This window comes from Quercus robur, chromosome 4, assembly GCF_932294415.1.
Source record: "Quercus robur chromosome 4, dhQueRobu3.1, whole genome shotgun sequence".
In the NCBI taxonomy this organism is placed as follows: Eukaryota; Viridiplantae; Streptophyta; class Magnoliopsida; order Fagales; family Fagaceae; genus Quercus; species Quercus robur.
In genome coordinates this window covers 32,984,809-33,006,025 of record NC_065537.1, presented here as the reverse complement: position 1 = coordinate 33,006,025, position 21,217 = coordinate 32,984,809, and the positions used below count along the sequence as shown (strand labels likewise).

The 21,217-nt window shown below is 36.1% G+C and overlaps 1 protein-coding gene across 1 annotated transcript; it reads right to left on the bottom strand.

Moving 5' to 3' along the window:
* Positions 1–5,934: 5,934 nt before the first annotated feature.
* LOC126721152 (disease resistance protein RPM1-like) lies at positions 5,935–14,805 on the bottom strand. The gene is made up of 2 exons (XM_050424172.1): positions 12,003–14,805; positions 5,935–6,165 (listed from the first exon to the last, which is right to left on the bottom strand). Exon 1 carries the CDS (start codon positions 14,575–14,577, stop codon positions 12,031–12,033), a length of 2,547 nt encoding a protein of 848 aa, XP_050280129.1. The 5' UTR covers positions 14,578–14,805; the 3' UTR covers positions 5,935–6,165; positions 12,003–12,030.
* Positions 14,806–21,217: the final 6,412 nt, after the last annotated feature.

Sequence of the window (21,217 nt, the reverse complement as noted above, 5' to 3'; positions counted from 1 at the left end):
TATATATACCCTCATTACTCACAAAATTGTAAGGAGTTCTTTTAAGAGAGAAAACCCTAGCAAAACACTTGAGAGTTAGAGATTGTCATACCCACAATCATCTACACAAATTCTCTTGGTTTTTCTCTACTCCCACCTCTCCATCTATACATCCTTGAGAGTTTCTTAGCCCAAACACTTACCTCACCTATTTTAAGTGTTGAGAGAAGTTTTGGTGCCTTTGGAAAGTATTGGAAGAAGCCATTGAGTGGCGGATGCAATCAAGCGGAATTGCGGGGTCCGAAAAGCTAGTGAAGACAAGACTCTGAAAAGTCCGTTGGTAGCAGGAGCTTGGAGGGCTCAAGTACATTGGGTAGATTAGGCTTAGAGGGTCTTTTTGATATTCGTGTACTCCAACTTATTCACTAATTGATCGATTTCGACTTGGAGGGTCGCGGAGAGATTTTTTGCCGAGTACTTAAGTTTCCTCTTCGATAACACATCTCGGTATTATATTATATTTGTATCTCTCTTCCCTACTCTTTAAGTTTTACGTTTATTGCTCATTGTGGTTTGCATATAGCTTAGAGTAGTGTTACCGATTTATTGCACTTCATTTACTCTTTTTCTGCACGTAGATAAGTTAGAGAAAAAACAATTTAGTAGTAGAGGTAGAGGTAGAACAAACAAGAAAAGGAGAGAAAAGAAAATAAAACACAATAAACCAGAGAAAAGAATAAGTAATAGGAATAAGGGCATGCATCAATAGGCTACCCATTTCTCTCCCTCTTGACAAACCCACTCTCTGAGAAATTAAGAGTTAAAGTTTAATCCATCTAGGTTCTTTTTCCAAAGTGCGCAATCTCTATGGCAGAAGCCTTCTTTGAGATTACTCACATTGGAGATCAGCTCCCTTTTTGGACTTGCATTTGCTAAGAAGCTAAGCTCATTTCTCTGGAAAACGAGTGTTGATGCCCATATTTTGGCAAAAGGGCCAATGGCAAAAGAATCCCAACAATATGAAAAAAGGCGAAGAAAGAAAATAGTAAAGTAAAAACCATTAAGCACGAATGGTAGGAATAATGGTCCACGAGCCCACAAAGTAACAAGCTGGCTCCCAAGCAAGCAAATGGGCCAAGGAAGCCCTAAAGAATGAAGTAGTAAGCCTGTGGGAATTATGAGAAATAGAAAGAAATCACAAAACGGGTCGAAAGAGCCCAAATAAAGGAATTAGTAAATGAAATTGATTTAAAAGACCAAAGGTAAGGATGTGGTAATTGGACCGGGGAATCCCAAAAGATTTAGCAAAAGCCCATGAGAATGTAAGAAGCAAGAAAAATAAAATGGGCCAAGGATGCCCAAAGGATGGGATGGGCCGAGGATGCCCAAAGGAATAAAATGAGCCAAGGAAGCCCAAGATGTTGTATGGACTGACCCAATAGGAATACTGGGCAATGTAAACTAAAGAAATGAATAACACATGAAACTAGCACAACAGGCCCAAAAGAAGTCCAACAAACAATGTTAAACAATATCATGGCAGAAACAATGCAGTGGCATGGCAGGAGTATCAACTAGCCCACGAACCAGAAATGAAAGGAGACACGGGCTGAATGAAAGAAGAAAAAGCCCACACCCAAGCAATACCCAGCCCAAAGAAGAAACGAGATGCAAAGAATGAAGACCCAATGACTCATCCACGCCACAAAAAGTTAAACAAGCAGCAGAGCATGCAGCAAGACCAAACAAACTCGCAAACAATGGCAAACACGTGAACACCAGACAAACAATGGACTCATATGGGGGTGGAGTATACACAAGACTCAGGCACCACCTACTTGTACCCAGCCAATATAAGGGCGGTGGGCCATGAGTTAGAAAAAAAAAAGTGTGGTCTGGTGGTAGGGAGAAGGAGGGAAACCTATTCTAGGGTTCTTGCTCAAGCTCTTTTGGGGCAAATGTCCTGCTGGGATAACATACCACCCAAAAGAGGCAAACATGAGCTGGAATCACTAGGTGCATGTTATAGGAGTTAGTAAGAGAGAAACTCAGCACTTATCTAGATGGGAATGTCATAGGAAGCAAGAAAACAAAACAAAACAATTTTTGTCTGGGAATGAAGCGTGGCGTAGCCAACATAGGATAGTGGTGGTGGCTAGGCAGCCAGTGGACCAGTGGGCAGTTCGAGAAGGACACCCACAACATGCCAAAAGTAGTTGAGAGGTAAAATGGTAAATCTTATCATGGCAGGCAGTATAAAAAGGCCTTAGCCATGCACAGTGAACAACAGAATGGGAACAAGGAGGAATAGGAGAAAAAACTGAAAAAAGAGAAGTAGGAAACAAAGAAAAACATAGAACATAAACAAAGAAAAATTAGATAACTAAGAGTGAGCAAGAAAATAGGAATGATAGAGTGAAAAGCACGCACCAGTAGGCTTCCCACTTCTCTCCCTCTCAATACCCTACTCTCTAGCAAGTTAAAAATATGAGATTTAGCCACTTAGGTCCATTTTCCAAAATAGGTAATTTCTATGGTAGGATTCCCCTGTGAGGTTACCCGCATTGGAGATTGGTTCCCTTCTTGGATTTGAATATGTCAACGAGCCAAGTTTAGCAAGCTAATCCTCTTTCTTATTTTGTTATGATTGTCTAAGGACTAATGTTGTGCTTGTCAAGAGTTGACAGATAAGTCTAAGACCCATTGGAGCTAGAGCCTTATTAGTCCCTTTGGCCCAAAAGGCTAATCTAATTAGATAATCAGTTATTTATATAATAAGAGTTATTAAATAAAGTAACTGCCAAGGAGGTTAAGATGTACGTATGATTAAAAGAAGATAAAATAGTTTTTCTCTATAGAATCTTGGATATACACTTTTCCAAAGGAAAATCAATGTACACAAGAACCGATTGAGAGACCACTCATCTTGGGCACCATGTGGAATTGGGATGAAGATTGAAAGTATTCTCAAATTTTGTTTTTGAATCTCACTGCATCAAGGTATGCTCTCTTTTCTTTGTTCTAGAATTCAAGGTTACATGTTATCTTTCATGAATGAAGTAGATCCTTGTGTTACTTCCGCTATGGGTTTTGTATGTTGCTTTCGTTGTGGGTTTTGTATGAGATACAAAACCAGTTTTTCCAACACTATTCTTCCAACCCTCTCTTTTAAGGCATTGTGTTTGTTTTTGTATAGTACATGGTATCCACATGCTAGCTTTGTAATAAATAAATATTCACATGCTATTGTATTGTATACTTGTATGCTCTCTCTCACATGGTACTTATGTATATATCTTACATGTTTTGATTGTATATATTTTTGTTGAAGTTAATATTCACATGATAGCTATATGTAAATATTCACTCACATGTGTGTGGGTGTGTGGGTGTGTGGGTATTGTTTGCAAAAAAACATTTAAAAAAAAAAATCAAAATGCCAATTATTCTATTTTTTCATAAAGAGTTAACATTGGGAATAAATTAAAATGAGATACTATCTTCGGATAGGTGTTATGGGTTGCCTAACACCTTCCTCACATGTAACCAAACGTCCGAGTCCAAGATCTCTCATTCAAAGACTTTTGGTTTACCTTAATTAATGAACCTTTAAAATTTGGTTTAGTTAATTAGGTAACTTAAAATAAATTAGACATCTAGGGAACCAATCACACCTAATACAAAACCATTTTTTGGTGGGGACTGCTAAAATAAAAATAAGAAAAATGGACTTACACACACACACACACACACACTACCCTAGATACACAAGCACATATAAGTCATGTTGCCAAGGACCTAATGAGCAACAAAACCCAAACAAAAAGTTCTCAAACTTTTTTTTTTGTTTGGGGGGGGGGGGGCGTCCACAAGTATTATACTTGATCTCAATCCCACAGAATTTAGTGGTATGTAAGGAAATAGTACACAGCTTTGGGAAAAAAAAATGACCAACTGAGTATTAAAGTTGATTTTTCAAAGTCATGTCTCCTATGACTAACTCTTGCTACAATTCTTCTTCTTTTCTTTTTTTTTTTTTTTTTTTTTTATTATTATTATTATTTTTTTTTTAAGATAGTTCAACCTGTGGCGTCCGCTCTTAATGATAGCTCTATTATCAAACCAAGATACCAATCGGTTTTTAATGAGAAATTCATTCACCGAATCTAACAATGCATATCAAAAGTCAAATGCACAAAGCTAATAAATGGGGCAATCTCAACCTCTTTTGTATTTATCCCCTTGCCTATTCATACTCGGCATAGAAGTACTGACTATAATGTAAAACATTGGTTTTCATGCCTTCTGCTCTTGGTCTAGTCAAACAAGTAATATTGAGAAATCCAGTTTTTTCAATTCGAGAGGAGTTCACCCAAGCTTTATCATCTCCCATACTTCATTTCTCACAAATTGAAACTTCGTTTTTCAATATATATATATATATATATATTCCCTACATGAACATAGACAAATATTCCCAAAACTGATGTTGAACCAATTGCTGGAATAGAGATTTCTAAACCTCCAAGAAGACCTAGAAAATCTAGGTGAAGTGAAGATAATGAAATGCAAAGACAAAATGATGGAACATTAACCTGCCCATCCAAGCGAAGATATGAATAAATGGGCTCTTCGCAATGGAGAGTAAGAACGGATTGCTTCCAGCTAGACTACATTCCTCTGAACCAATAAGTATCCATTGAGACTAGTCATCACTTCATTACTTTCCTAACAATATCCTTTGACCAGGTTTGGTTGTCTAGGAACCAAAAAGATTTCAAAGGAAAGGATCCATGTGCCCAAGAGATTGTGTTGAGAATCAAGAAAGCAATGATAAATCATAGCCTTCTTTGGATGCCAACGAGCACTCACGGCACCAGTAGACCAAGGGTCAAATTGATGAACATAATTCTAACATGGCCTCTCCCCCCACCCATCCCACTCTTCTATCACTCTAGACACAACTAATGATCCGTTTGGATTGAGGAGGAGTAGGGTAGAGTAAATTTTACCTAAAATTAGCCTATTTTCAGCCATCTCTTCTCTACTCCCCTCCACCCCCTCCTTCGTCCCTCCCTATAAACGGGCCCTAAAAGTCCATATTAGAATGGATTAATAATTCAAGGACATTGACAAGGCAAAAATGGCCCATTACCATCAATTTTGAAAATAATTTGCCCAGAAACACTGTTTCCGAACAATATAGCAATATACCACTTTTTTAGGTACTCGAGCTTGGTGAGCTCGAGTACCATGTTTTTTTAATCCACTGTCGCCCCATATTCAAAGAGCCCTATAGTGACGTTTTCGGGCCCTATAGCGGCGTTTTTAAGCCCCCATACCAAGTTAAGGGGCCCTATAGTGACGTTTTCGGGCCCTATAGCGGCGTTTTTCTGCAAAAAAATTTTTATAAGTCCCCATAACAGGTTCAAGGGGCCCTATAGTGGCGTTTTTAAGCCCTATAGTGACGTTTTTAGGCCCTATAGCGGCGTTTTCTTGCAAAATTTTTTTATAAGTCCCATAACAGGTTCAAGGGCCCCTATAGTGGCGTTTTTAAGCCCTATAGTGACGTTTTTGGGCCCTATAGCGGCGTTTTTTTTTTTTTTTTTAGAAGATGTTTGACTTAAAAAAACATGGTACTCGAGCTCACCAAGCTCGAGTACCTAAAAAAAGTGGTATATTGCTATATTGTTCGGAAACAGTGTTTTTGGGCAAATTATTTTCAAAATTGATGGTAATGGGCCATTTTTGCCCATTGACAATCTAGCGATTGAAATGAAATGCAAGCTTCTTGTAAAGATGAAGCTCTACAGTCATGACCCAAATCCATATTTCTATGGACTTTGAGCTAAATATATCTTTTAGTAATAAAAATAATTAATAAATAAATAAAAGTTTTTGAACTAAACTGACATATAATACCTTTACATTCTTAGTACTTAATTTTTTTTAAAAAAATGAAACAAACTATCCTCACCATAACATGTCTATTATACATATAAGTCTAACTCTCATTTTTCTTTTCCTTCTTTTTTTTCTTAGCGATTCCATGTAGCAATTACCATGATAACAATCTCTAATGACCAAAAGTCTCCAAGTACAATGAAAATTCCAAGCATTACAGAAATAGCTAATAAACCAGCCTCTGCAACTCCACGAATCAATTCTTCCCTCAAAGCTTTATATCTGAAACATCAGAATAGAAATGGATGAGCTTCACAACTTAGTAGCAAAATACATAATGCCAAGTTAACAGTAAGATTTTGTTTCCCTATTTCATAACAGAAATCTGAACACCAGGTATGATAAATTTAATATGGAATAAGGACAAATAGAATAATTTATTTCCAATAGAAAATACATGAATTTTCGCTAACATAATAATTATCTTTCAAATACATATACATAAACAATCATGGTTAGGCATGTGCCACATAACATACAGTCCTGTGAGTGAATAATTCCAACATTTTTAACCCCTCTTGGCAGGGCCAAATGATACCAGTACTGAACAAATATGTATAAATTATACCCTTAATGTAAACGTCAGATGATCCTATGGACAGGACTAGACTCCACAGTAAACTAAGTTTCAAATTCAAATATGAATAACTGTTTCTTAAATAAACCATAAATCATATTGCTAGCATGCATATCAAAACAGAGTCTGAGACTAAAGATTATAAACATATTCACATAGCATCATAATTCAAGTTAAAATATCTGATTACAAAAATTTATTTGGGAATTTCTAACATCATAATCTGTCTAAAAACTATATTACTTATTTCATAAGTGAATTTCTTTAGCAAATGAAGTATAAAGTCTATAGACAACAAAGTGTTTGGCCCTGGAAGTATGACCAGATATCATATCAGAACAGTAGTTAACAAATAATAATAATTATTGAAGTACATTTGTTATACATAAATTGACAAACTCATAAGCTCAAAAATACAAATTTGAGATTTTTCAAATGAAAATTGAGAAGTAGAAGATTTACAAAGAAAATCAGCTATACATATATGTTACCTCAAAAATTTAAGATACTGTATTAACTGATGGTAACCACTAGAAAAACCTTGTCTGAGTTCGAAGAAATGCCTATATGCTCACATTTATTGATCAACATTACAACATGAACACAGAAAATAAGGACTTAAAAATCATTTTGTTTCAATCCGCTACCTCAAGTTCAAACATAATGTTGTACAAGTTTATCTATTTTCTGAACCTCATATGCACTATACTGACAAGGCCATTCTCAGCTGCTGTGAAAGATTCCAAATGTCATGTATTCTAATGTGATTGTCACAGCAGATCAGCCTATTTCTACCCTAGATTTAACATAAAAAAAGAAATTTACAAATCTCAAAATTTTCAAGATATAAGCTTCTATATATTGACCAACTGTACCAAAATTTGAAGTCAATATTCAACTCCTCAATCGAATTATAAATAATCCAAGTCAATGTCGTCAGACTGCATTCTGCAGCGAGTCAATCCTAATTAGGTAAGAATTACTGCCTGCCCAGTTTTACCCCATTATAATCCTCCCAAACATCTTTTTTTTTCCCCCTAAACAGCATAGATATAGTACTATTAGAGTTATTCTCACCACATTGTGATGTCATCAAAAGGGACCCATCAAGGTTCTCTGGGAAATCCTAATGTACATAGTTAATATTCTATACTAACAGATCATATCCAAATAAAAGTCAAATTCAACCTAGCTTATGAATTCATATGACAATTCAATGCCAGCATGTGCAGTACTCTCTACGGTCCAACCTAAAGCTGGTTATATGGCATTCAAAACGTGCAAAGTTATCACGTAGGTATTTGTCAAGCAGTCAAGCCTATCTCACAAGTTTGACGCAGCTTCACGAAAAGTATAACATTTTCTCGACACCTAGTATCTCACAAGTTTTACACACTTGCAATAGATTTTGAGGTTATAATCCATTATTGGCACCTAAAGGTTATTCTGATAGAGAACACAGAAAGATGGATAAAGTGAATACCTAATTGAGAATCTAGCTTGGACATTGGATGACTGCCTCTAGCCCTCATTGTCTCTCTCTTTCTCTTCAATTAACATGATAAAATCCCTAGTTCCTCGTCCCTAGCTTTTAAAGTTGGTCCCTCTTTTTTCCTTATTCTGGGATGGGCCTTACAACAGTGTATATCATTAAAATTCACTCAAGGTCTTCTAATCTTTGCTAAGGCAGAAAGAAACCAGCCATAGCTATCAAATAATGCATAGAGAAATTTCAATTATCATTAAGTCATTCTGTCAATGCCAAGAATTCAAATGTAATTTTAGCAAAAATGTTAATTAATCAAAAGCCACAGAGATTTGCTCCTATGTTAACCCCAGTAAAGCAGATTTCCACTCAAAATACCTCAGCCTTCCATTGAGTTGCAGCGAGTCACAGAGCCACACTCTCAATGAAGTTGTGTAAAAGATTCAGAGTCAAGTCCAGGAAATAGCAAGGGACTATCTAATAAGGCCAATAGCAGTAGCCTCACCAATTTATACTATGTCCTCTCTCAATTTTCAAAAATCTGCATGTTCTAAAATGAATGGGTTGCCATATGGAAGATAATTGGAGAAGACAAACCATGGGTGAAAATTCTAAATTGTAAATGCTTGAGAGGCATGCCCTTCAATGAAATAAAAGTCTAAAAAATACCTTTTAAGAGCTCATGGCAGTAGAAAGAAATTCTGGGTGGTGAGGTGCGGGAAGAACCATGGATACCAATGAATAAAAGTCTAAAATTAGTAATGAGATTGGGTGTAAGATGTGGGAAGACCCATCGATACCATTCCTTCCTAATTTCAAACTACAACCAAAGCATCCCCCAAGCCTGTACAAATCAACTTAGTCTCAAGAGTTTTTTTTTTTTTTTTTTGTGTAAATCAGTGAACATTATTAATCAACAAAACAACAAGTACCCTACGACAAAACAGGGAAGAAACCCTCAGAATAATTCTCTGATAAAAGATGAGCAAAAGATACAGAGGAAAAACTCTAGCCAAGACAAGCTAGAAACCCAAAAAAAAAAAAAAAAAGGTACTCTCAACCAGTGAAACAATAGCTACTATGTTGTTGTAACTAAGAGCTGAGAAGGAAAGAAGGTCCATCCCCCACTGGAAACACAAGGTGCAATTTAAAGCAAAATTTTGGTACTTTCCTTCCTCTTTCCATTCCATCCAAACTGGGTCTTGGAGTTAATCACTGCAAGTCCAGTCCAGTGGAATAAAGAACTTATTTGGGCTGATTTTTAAGAAGATTAGCATCAAATATTCAAATATCCTCAAAATCCACTTGTCACAAGATCAGCAAACATATAAGGTAACTTGGACCCTACACACATTTGAGTAATTTCACTTCTCAATTGGCTTACAGATTCAACCAACCAATATTGAATAGAAGAAATAATGGAGCAGTAAGATTTAGGAATATCTGAACATGCTAATCTAGAAGATTGCATGGAACAAACTTCCTAGTTGAGCTGTGTAAACTGAAGATTCAAGATAAATGACAAATTATGCATGCTCTGTAATTATGGAGATGTAAGATTTGTGAATGTTTGAAAATGTTAATCATTGTCCACAAAACAGGGACTGCTGACACTAACCCACTAACACTACAAATCTGGACTTGGATGATAGCTAAAGTTAAATGTAGAGTTGTGTGTAGTGGAGATAGTGATTTGAAAGACCATTCACCGTTATCCCTCACTCTAATACAAGAAAGGGTCATTTTTTGGTATTGTGACTGGAGCTTGATCTATCTTATTGGTATGCCATGATATTCAATGATGATAATCTTTTCTATAGGTTTCCCATTTTCTATAGGTTTCCCATGTTGCTAATGCTTCTATATCAAAGACTAATTAACTCTTCATTTGCTGGTTCATGGTGTGTATTTTCTAGGATAATAAGCAGTGCTTCTATGATCACCCAGTTCTGCGGCTTCAATACTCTGTGACTTCTACCCTCTTTGAGGTGAACACATTAATTGTCTAGCAATGTTTCTTTTGAAAATTGTCTCTTTGCCTGAGCGTGAGCTCTCACAGACTTCAACCCTCTTTGCACTGTTTTTACAGATGGTGTGACTCCTCTATTAATCACTAAACATAATTTTTCAGCTTCCAATCGAAGAGACAAACCAAATGACTTAGTCTGCTTCATAAAAGAGCAACTACCACCAGCTCCTAGCAGTAGAAGGATAATGGGTGTGTGCCACCTATATCCTATGGGTCCAAATTCTTCGTTACCTTTCCCAATCTTTCTTCACTACCACAAAATACTGTCCACATTATTCCAACATTGCCTCTCCCAACCCATCAGACCTTTCTTTCATCCTCGACAGAAAACTATAAATCCATAGTAGAATGTATGAACAATTGCAGGACATTGACAATCCAGCGATTCAAAAGGAAAGCCTCTAGTAAAGACAAGGCTCTTACAACATTTTTAATCCCTCTTGACAGGGCCATATGGCACTAGTAACGAACAGATTTGTATATATTATATCCTATGGGTAAGGTCAGATGACACCAATTGCTAACAGATTGCCATATATTATTCCACCATGGAAAGAGCAGGACTCCACAATCAACAAAGTTTCAAATTCAAACATGGATAACCATTTCTTAAATAAACCATAAATCATTTTTGTGAGCATACACAATCAAAAAAAGTCCAAATATTCCAAACATATTCACATAATATTGGGATGGAAAAAAAATTATATGGGTATTTCGAACATTATAAATCTGTCCAAATAATATATTACTTATGTCATAGAGGAAATTTTTTAGCAAAAAAAGTGTAGACAACAAACTTTGGCCCAAGAAGCATGAACAAATATCATATAAACAATAATTTACAAATTACAATTTCTATTTAAATACATTCATTAAACATGAATTTATATATATATATATATATATATATATATATAAGTAATAAAGATTTATTAATATCAAAGAAAATTACATAAATCAAGTAAATCAAGAAAAGTAAAGAAAGAATGGATTCTCAACGCCAACAACCAGTCCATTAAGGTTCTAAAAACAGAATAACTTGAGATCTAGCATAGTTATCTCATTATCTTCAAAAAACCTGCTATTCATTAAACATGAATTGACAAACTCATAAGCTCAAAAATACTAAATTGAGGTTTTTGATATAAAAATTGAGACGTAGAAGATTAAAAAAGAAAAATTCAGGCCAATACATATATGTCACCATGAAAGCGTAAGATTAAAACTGATGGCAACCTCTAGAAAGACCTTACTTCCTTGTCTCAAGAGCTTGAAAAAATGCTTATATGCTCCTATTTATCAATTAACATATCGATGAAGTCATGGAAGAGTAATATGCTATTATTTTGCAAATTCGCCTATTCAAAGAATTATTTTATTGGGTACTCGTTTGAAGTCCAATTGAAGTGAAAGTCGTGCCATTTTAATGGTCTAAGTTTGAGTCTTTAGGGTTAAAACAGTTTTTAATTTGGGTTTTTATTTTATTAGTTATGGTCAATTCATAATTTCATATCCATGGCAAATCTATAATTACTACAATTCCTGCGAATTAAGGGTATTTTGGAAATTTAGTTGAATTCAGAATCTTCTAAGAAATTCTAAGCATCTTAGGTTTATTTTCTTTGGGTCCAAGTTAGTATGTATTAGGTTTTATTTTACTAGTCAAACTAGTAATCCTAATACTACTGGGAGTCCTACTACTACTATTACAAGAAAGAATCTCAATATGTATTGTGCCAAATGTTTTTTTTTTTTATAAGTTATTGTGCTCAATGTATTAGAAATAATGGACCGTAACCTTCAAGCTACTAACTATTGGTAGTGCCACTAGTGTAACCAAATATCTACTACTAATTCATTTGACAGAAATGTGAGATTTAACAATCCAAGAAAATGAATGTGCAATCATGGCAGCATGCTACATGGAAATATAACAATAATATTTTTGTTCATTGAAACCATACCAAAGAGGTGCTTCAACGACAACGCCTCTCATCCTTTTATCATACTAATAAGGTCTTGTGGAACAAGCACTTCCTCCAGCTGGCTGAGCAAATTCTTTGTTATGTGCACCATGACCAAGCTATCACATTTTTTTATTGTCAGCTTTTGAAGTTTAGGCAATGCTCGTTCTTGAATCACAACCTTGTTTAACCTATTGCATTGTTCAATTTCTAACATCTTCAATTCTGAAAAGCATTCAGCACTAAATTCCATCACCGTACCAGTGTAAGCATCATACAGATGAAGCTCCTTTAGTGAAGGCAAAGCCTGAAGGGCCTCGAGTGGGCTGCTCTGCAATTTTGACCATTTGAGCTGTATTTTAGACAAACTGTTAAGTTTACCAATCCATGCTGGAATTTCCTCCAACCTCCCTCCAAGAATTAGACTATTAATCAGTTGAGGAGAGTTCGTCACATAATTCAAATCAAGATACTCCTCCTGGCTTGCTGAGTTCACATACAAAGAGCAAAGATGCTCCATCTTCTCAATGGATGCACACAAATTTTTTCCATCTTCAACCTTGAGTTCTGTGATCCCAAGTTCCCTCATATGAATCAAGTTCCCTAACTCTTTTACAATGCTCTGGTTCTTGTTGTTTGCCTTGATAAGTGATAGTTTCTCTAACATTGTCAAACACCCAATTCCTGAAGACACTTGTGCCCCTACAGCAGCCTGATATGTGCCTCGGCCACCAACAAACAAAAAGAGCAACTTATGAAGTTTAACGATCTCCATTGGGAAAATGGTGACAAGAGTTTCTTTAAGGTCCAAAATGATTAAGTTTTGAAGCTTCTTAATAGATTTTGGAACTGAATCTATCTTTGTATTCCTCAGACTTAGGTACGTTAGGAGGTTGAGTTTGACAGCTTCTTCAGGAAAATGATGCAAGGCTGAATTTTCCAAATCTAAAACTGTCAACAACCTGACCTTTCTGAAAAAACTTCTGGGAAATGATTCAATTCGATTGTCTCCCCCAAACAGAGAAAATGTACGAAGATAAGAGAGGTCCTTGCTTTGTAATATAGAGGGGGAGCAATTGTGGAGAGATAAGCGCCGGATCTTCTCACCCCCCAAACTGGTGTGTTGTCTGCTCACAACAGTAAAGAAGTTGTCCTTCATAGTCTCGGAAAGAATGAACCCTCTTACAAGATTAGAAACTCGACAACTCCTTACTTGTCCATCTAAATACCATCTGCTCACTTGAACCAAGCTCATTTGAATTAGCTCATCTAAGTACTCATACGCCACTTGCTCTAGAGTTTTACCTCGTTTTTGTTCAATGAATCCCTCAGCTACCCACAGGCGAATTATTCTTCCACATTTGATAGAGTAATCCTCAGGAAAAAGGCCAAAGTACAAGAAACAAGACTTGAGATTGGGCGGAAGACGATAATAACTTGGCCATAAAATTCTATAGAAAGAGTGACTAAAAGGATTATCTGGTTCATATTGAAGGGAATCATGGACCTTCCTAAACTCCATCATGCTTTGTTGCTTATTTGACAAGAATTTTCCAATAGTAACAATTGCATGCGGCAATCCTTCACATCTTTTTACAATTTTCACAGACCAATCAACCAAAAAATCCGGGCATTTACCATCCTGGAAGGCCTTATCACAAAAGAGCTCCCAAGCCTCTTCGCATGTTAATGGATGAAGGTTGAGATCATAGATATAATGACTGGAACTAGCACAATAAGAACCTAAACTGCGTTTACGTGTGGTGATGATTATTCTACTACCAGTATTATTAGAAGGAAGCACATTTTTAATCCAATTCCACTCATTCTCATTCCAAATATCATCTAAAACAAGGAGGTACCTTTTATGTTGTAAACAAGAGCGCAACTTATTTATTTTGTGAGGTAATTCCAGTGCCTCACAAAGTTTCTCTAACAAGCCATCAGAAGAGCGTGAGACGGAAACCCAAGCTTTGCAATTAAAATTTGAATTCAAAATATGGTAAACTTCGCTAATAAGAGTTGTTTTACCTGAGCCAGCATCTCCAATTACTGAAATTACCTTATCACTTGAATCTTCAAGGCAAACAAGACTAAGAAGAGGCTTTATATGCTTCTCAATGCCCACATGATGTTCATCCCCCAAAAATAAATTGGAACTTGATCTTACCGTACGAACGTGGGGGGGACAAATGCAAAGTGCATCGATGCTTCTAATTTTGCACTTGATCGCTTTCATTCGGGAGGAAAATCGCTTTGATGGACAAAACATGCTCGCATAAATAAATTTGATGGCCTGACGAAGATGACGGGGGCGTTCAGTAGCTTCATACATGAGATCTTCAATTACATCCTGAATTTCAAAGGCTAAATCCCGCACATACGATCGAAGCTTCAAACCCTCGGTATCTTCTCTTCCTTCTGTGTCCTCCAGGTAAACTTTTATAGTATTCAACCATTTTCTTAGCTCTTCAATTTCAATCTCAATACGCTTGAAGTCAAACCAACTTTCGACGAGCCACAGTGACAACTTATCAACTAGAGTTATTGCTCCGAAGACTGCAACTTCTGCCATTCTAAGCAATCAACTTTGTGACCGATTTTGGTGAAAATACAAGTTAGATAGGATTCACGAAAACAAAGGAGATCGAAAATACAAGCTAGACAAGATTCATGAAAACAAAGGAGATCGAACAGAAGCAGATATGGATTTATTGGATCTATAGATCTATACAATTACATTCAGGCGTAAAGAGTAAAGTGAATAAAGATGAACAGAGATGGATTCGGTCCCATCCGGACTCCTGACTATAAAATAATTTATAAAGGGCACAAAACTTTCTCGCACGTGCCCTGCGTGCACCGCTATACCATCTATTCCTTTTTCTTTTCCTTTTATATAGAGAATCTAAAAATTACTTCTTCTTTTTTTTTCTTTTCTTTCTCTTTTTTTGAGAATCTAAAAATTATATTCTAACTATAGTTCAGTTTATTCCCAAAAAAAAAAAAAAAAAAAAAAAAAAAGGTATAGTTCAGTTTGGGTAAATCTCTATTTGCTAAGTTTTAAATATTTTAAAATTTTACTCCAAACTAAATTTTAACTTTAATTTAATCATTCATCATTTTTAAAATTTTTTATTTAATACTGAAAATTTTAGTCATTCTTACTTGTATTTCTATAATTTAATCCTGATGAAACTTGGTTAAAATTTGAATTTTATTTTTGAAATATGTTTTCCTTTATATAAAATTTTATTAATTTATCAATCTCACTAGCATCCTATTTTTAATATTAAAAGAAAGAAGAATATGGGGTTTATTACGATAGAATAAATTATGTGAAAAATATATATATATATATATATATATATATACAGACACTTGGCGCAATTATGACTTTTAGACCCACTTTTTACCATATTATTAGTCTTTTCTTTTCTTTTTTACAAGAACTATATTTTTAGTTAAAGTGTTGTGTGGGGGTCCAAGGACAGCACCCCTACTAGGCTGTGCCCAAGGAGCATATGGACCCAATGAGGATTTAAGGATAGCTCCACTGTTGGGGCACACCTGAGGAGCGTATAGGCCCAACAAGTAGAAACAATAGTGGGATAGTTAGCATTACATGAAGAAAGGGTTTGAACAAGGACCACTAAACAACCCAAGGAGGAAGAAAGGAACCTTGTCCCAAAGGTAACCACCCCAAGGTAACGGGGAGGAGTAACACCCCTTGTTTGGAAGTGTAAAAGGAAAGGGAGTGGGAAACGTGTTAAGGAAGCACCCATCGCCTCCGCATTGAATACATTGCACCAGTTAGGTCAGCCGAATTAATGGCTGAATGACACCAGAACAGTGCCAAGACAAGCTATAGCTCACTCAACACTTCCCTAAAGGTGGGATGGGACAAGCATTTAGGGGGATTCAACCACCCTCCATGTGGAGGGTCAAGACGAAAACTAGCTACTATGAAAAGATGAGAGATCACATTGAACAAAGATCGAAACTGGGAATTCAGGCTAGGAGTTAAGTGTGGAATGGAATTAAGTGTCGTTGGATCAGTTTTTCCCTGTGGCTCATTAATGACTTTAACCCCATATATGGGGTTTCTTGAATTGATGGATGCACCTTCGAAATTTTGAGTTTACCTTTCACTTTCTTTCCGTTGGCCAGCTATCTTGGAGAATAACTTATCCCGTGATACAAGCAAGGAATCAGGCGTTACCAAAAATCATTGATTTGCCTTAAATGCACATATATTGGATCCTTCTTCAGCACTGACTCCCCTGAACCCTGCTCTGATTAGGCAACACCAGTACCCTATGCACATGATTTCTAATGATCAGTAATAGGATCTTCTTGAGCTGTTTTGATCGATTGAGTTGATGGCCCAACTTTTGACTTATAGAAACCAAGTACAGAGATAACTGATTTGCGTGAAGTAAAGAAAGGTGGTGCTCGCATACTCGGACCAAATTGTCTTTGAGTTGATGAGAGTGTTCCTTCACTTTCCAGCCAGAGTGCATAATCCTTGTCGTCGTGATCGAGACAGCCACACCAGTAGCAAATATTTGGCAAACATTCATATTTAAAGCTAATCCACACTTCTTTATCTTTCCCTAAGGAAACTAGGCAACCATGACACAGGGGTTCAGAGATATCCATAGAAACTCTTACCCAAATGAAATTCTCCCCCTCAGAATTTGCTAGAGTCTTTGTGGGTATGATATGACTTAAGACTTCGCAAATTTTATCAGTTGCTTTTGTGTTCATGTACCTAATTGGAAGGTCATGAACTTGCACCCAGAAGGTCGTTTTCTCAAACTTAAGGTCGTCAACTAAGCGGACATGATGCGAACCTCAATCTACACGCTTTGAGACCCAACAAATAATATTGGAATACTTGCTCAAGAAAGCTAAAATTCAGATTTTGATAGAAACCCCTACCCAATGTTTATAAATGAAACGCGAACCAAAGGTATAAGTAACAGACCTTGACCCAATGATTATAACTGAATCACAAATCAAATATATAAAATTTGAACGCTACAAGGAAGAATCCCTAATAAGTTCACAGTTCTTGAAGAACCAAAAGAAAAGCAAAGTCTTACCTTTTTCTGATTTTTATTCAATAAATCCTCTATTACAATGAGTGCATGCTATTTATAAGACATGACTAAAAATAGGAAAATATAAAAAATAAAAAAAGTTCTAAATAAATAAGTCTAAAATTAAGATAGATTTGGTCTGAAATTAGTAACTCCAGAATAGGAAAAATATCTATTAATTAATATGGAGCTGGAAAGTCAATCAGCCATTAATTCACACCATAAATCACGCCCAATTAAGCTAAATCAGCCCTCAATAGCTTGGATTAAATTTATTAAGCCTTCATCTTCTTTTGGACCAAGCTTGGAATGTCCTATGTTAGGATTAGCCCAAATATCTTGAATCAACCCATTAAGTGCTTCTTTGATCTTCTTAGATCTTGCTTTAGTAATAGGCCCAATTGGAATATGCAAGGATCCTTTAATGCTTGTTGATTTTCATCATTCCTCCTCTCTTCAAAAGGATTCGTCCTTGAATCGTCACCTACATCAAAAGGAGAAAGATCAAAAACATCAATTGTAGCACTAATGTTATACTCACCTAGAAGATCCAACTTGTATGCATTATCATTAATTCTCTCAAGGACTTGAAATGGACCATCCCTTCTAGGATGTAGCTTGGACTGCCTATGGGTTGGAAATCTTTCTTTTCTCATTTGCACCCAAACCCAATCACCCAATTCAAAGAAGACTTGTCGACAGCCCTTGTTGGCATTGGTCGCATATTGCTCATTTTTCTTTTCTATATGTTGTCGTACACTTTCATGGAGTTTCTTCACCATCTCAGCCTTCTTTTAACCATCCAAATTAGTCATTTCATTAACTGGTAAAGGCAGCAAATCCAAAGGAGTTAGTAGATTAAAACCATAAACAATCTCAAATGGTGAAAAATTTGTAGTAGAATGAACACTTCGATTATATGCAAACTCAATGAATGGCAAACAATTCGCCCAATTTTTCAAATTCTTCTAAATTATAGTACGCGACAAAGTAGATAAAATTCTATTCACTACCTTAGTTTATCCATCCGTTTAGGGGTGACAAGTAGTCGAAAATAATAGTTTAGCTCCCAACTTTCTCCACAAGACTTTACAAAAATAGTTAAGGAACTTAACATCACGATCAGACACAATACTCCTAGGAATACCATGGAGTCGTAGTATCTCTCTAAAGAACAAATTAGTGATGTAGGTTGCATCATTAGTTTTATGACAATATAGGAAATGTGCCATCTTTGAAAACATATCAACAACCACAAAAATTGAATCCCTACCTTTCCTTGACCTAGGCAAGCCTAAAACAAAATCCATAGAAATATCAACCCAAGGTGCACTAGGTACGGGCAAAAGGAGTATATAATCCATGTGGTAAGACTCTAGATTTGGCCTGCCTATAGGTAATGCATCTAGCACAAGCTCTCTCCACATCACATTTCATCTTTGGTCAAAAAAATGATCATGTAACACGTCTAAAGTTTTCCTTACACCAAAATGACCCATTAAACCACCTCTATGTGCTTCATGAGAAGCAACTCACGCATAGAACTATTAGACTCACAAAGTCTATTTTCTCTAAACAAGTACCCATCTAGTCTATAAAATTTTACCAAATACTGCCTTCTCACACGTTCCATACACACTAGCAAAGTCATCATCATTAGCATACAATTCTTTAACATATTCAAATCCTAATAACTTTGCATTTAAAGGAGAGACAAAGGCATACCTTCTTGATAATGCATCAGCTACAATATTTTCCTTACCTTGTTTGTATTTGATTACATAAGGGAATGTCTCAATGAATTCCACCCACTTGGCATGTCTTCTATTCAACTTACCTTGTCCCTTCAAGTGCTTCAAGGACTCATGGTTGGTATGTATGACAAATTCTTTCGGCCAAAGGTAATGTTGCCAAGTCTCCAATGCTCTCACCAATGCAGAAAGCTCCTTGTCATATGTTGGATAGTTCAAAACTGCCCCATTTAGCTTTTCACTAAAATAGGTTATTGGCCTCTTCTCCTGCATCAAAACAGCTCCAATACCTATTCTTGAGGCATCACACTTAATCTCAAAAGTTTTAGAAAAATCAGGTAATGCTAATAAAGGAGCACCACATAACTTTTCTTTAATTTCAATAAATGCACGATCTTGCTCACTACCCCATTTAAAACCCACAAATTTTTTTAACAATTTCAGTGAGTGGTGTGGCTAGTGTATTGAAATCTTTGACAAATCAGTGATAAAAACTAGCCAAACTATGAAAACTTCTTACCTCAGTGATTGACTTAGGTGTGGGTCATTCCTTGATAGCCTTCACCTTTTCCTCATCCACCTCAATTCCTTTTGTTTGTTTTTAGACCCCTTAAAACATAATCAAATTAACCTAGTTAATAAGCCAAGTGATTACTTAGTCAAATTATCAAGTCTAGGTTAACACAAACATCATATTATTGTAAAGTGCAGAAAATAAAGAATACAACAATATAATAACCCAGGAAAACCAAATCGGTAAAAAAACCTAGGGAGGATTTAATCTAGCTATTTTCAAGGTAAACTGAATCCACTATGAAAGAATTGAAATTTACACAATAGCGACTTAGACCATTAACATCCTATTGCTACCTCGAGTAGGAAACTTACTACCATGACCACGTGATAGCTCCGAGTCCACGGATTACTTCTTTCTTGGATTCCCAATAAGTACAAGCACTCCCGCTTATGTATCTTTAAGCTCTTGAATCAACAATTGAATTGATCACCTGACATAATCTTGAATCTTAGAAACCCTAAGTGTATGTGAAGGCAATCACCTATAGATCTCACAGAAGATTCACACACACAGCATAAAGAGCAACTCTAAAATGTGGTTAGGGTTTTCCCTTTTATAATTAAGACAAAACATAAAACCCTACACGTCAAATGGACTTGGGCTGAATTGAAAATTCTGCAAAAAAAAAAAAAAAAAAAAAAAAACAAACTGCACGACTTTTGATCGATCGAGTCTAATTCTCGATCGATCAAGCCAGGCAGATTTACACAGTAAATCCTGCAGCTACTCGATTCCAACTTTACATACAACCACATACTTTGAGCAAGTCTAAATAAGACTAAAATGTTTTGATCATGGTTTGCCAACATTACAAAATGAAGTTCTAATACATTAGTTCCTAATTCCTTAGAACCTAACAAACTCCCCCTTTGGCAATCCATGACAAAACACAAACTAAACAAAGTGCTCAAAGTTACATAAAAACAGCCTATTACAAAAATATTGCCCAACACAAAAAATCCAACCTAATTACTATTTATCAGTTGCAAGTGTAAACAGCAGCACGACTGAATCAACCTGGATATTTCCTGAAACACTCAACAAACGCATGTGTGAAAAATACAAGTAAAACAAAAATAACTTCTTGATTTCACATAACACAAAATAAAGACATATACCATGAATAGCCTCATAAATTTAAATCAATAAATAATGTGAAACAAAAAACATATACAATCAATGTATCTCCCCCTATCATGGACAAGCCAAATAAATACATCATAAGCCAAAAATGTAAATACAAAATAAAGCACCTAGATACAATCTAAAAGCTTCACAGCTCCAAAACAACAAAAATCTCCCCTTAACTACAAAAACTCCTCTACATTTGTACTCCCCCTTTTTATGACGAATTATCAAAGGACAATCACTCATCATCAAAAGTAGGTGGCGGAGGCGACCGTCTTAAATGCTCCAAATCTGCTCACAAGGCACAAAGCTCATCAAGCATGTCCACCAAAAGCTGACCATGAGCCGCCTTAACGGTTATGACAGTCTCCAACATACGTCGAATGTCTGAATCATCCGAGGTAGAAGGTGGAGGAATAGCAGCAACAGTAGGATCAGCAGACTCCTCTGCTATAGTATCACCTATAGAAGAGGGAAGAGGAGGTGCGACACTGGAAGACCCAACCCTAGGATGTTTAGAGCTTGCTCTCATCTGAGCAGTCCTCCGCCTAAGAAAGGTGGCACCTATAGGAGCGATAATATGGACAAGCTTAGACGCCGGAAACTCATCTAAACCTAGATGAAACAAAATCTGGTGAATAAAAACAGGGAAGA

What these genes read in the sequence shown, in the direction of transcription:
- LOC126721152 (XM_050424172.1), bottom strand. Translation starts at nt 14,577, where the DNA reads ATGGCAGAAGTTGCAGTCTTCGGAGCAATAACTCTAGTTGATAAGTTG.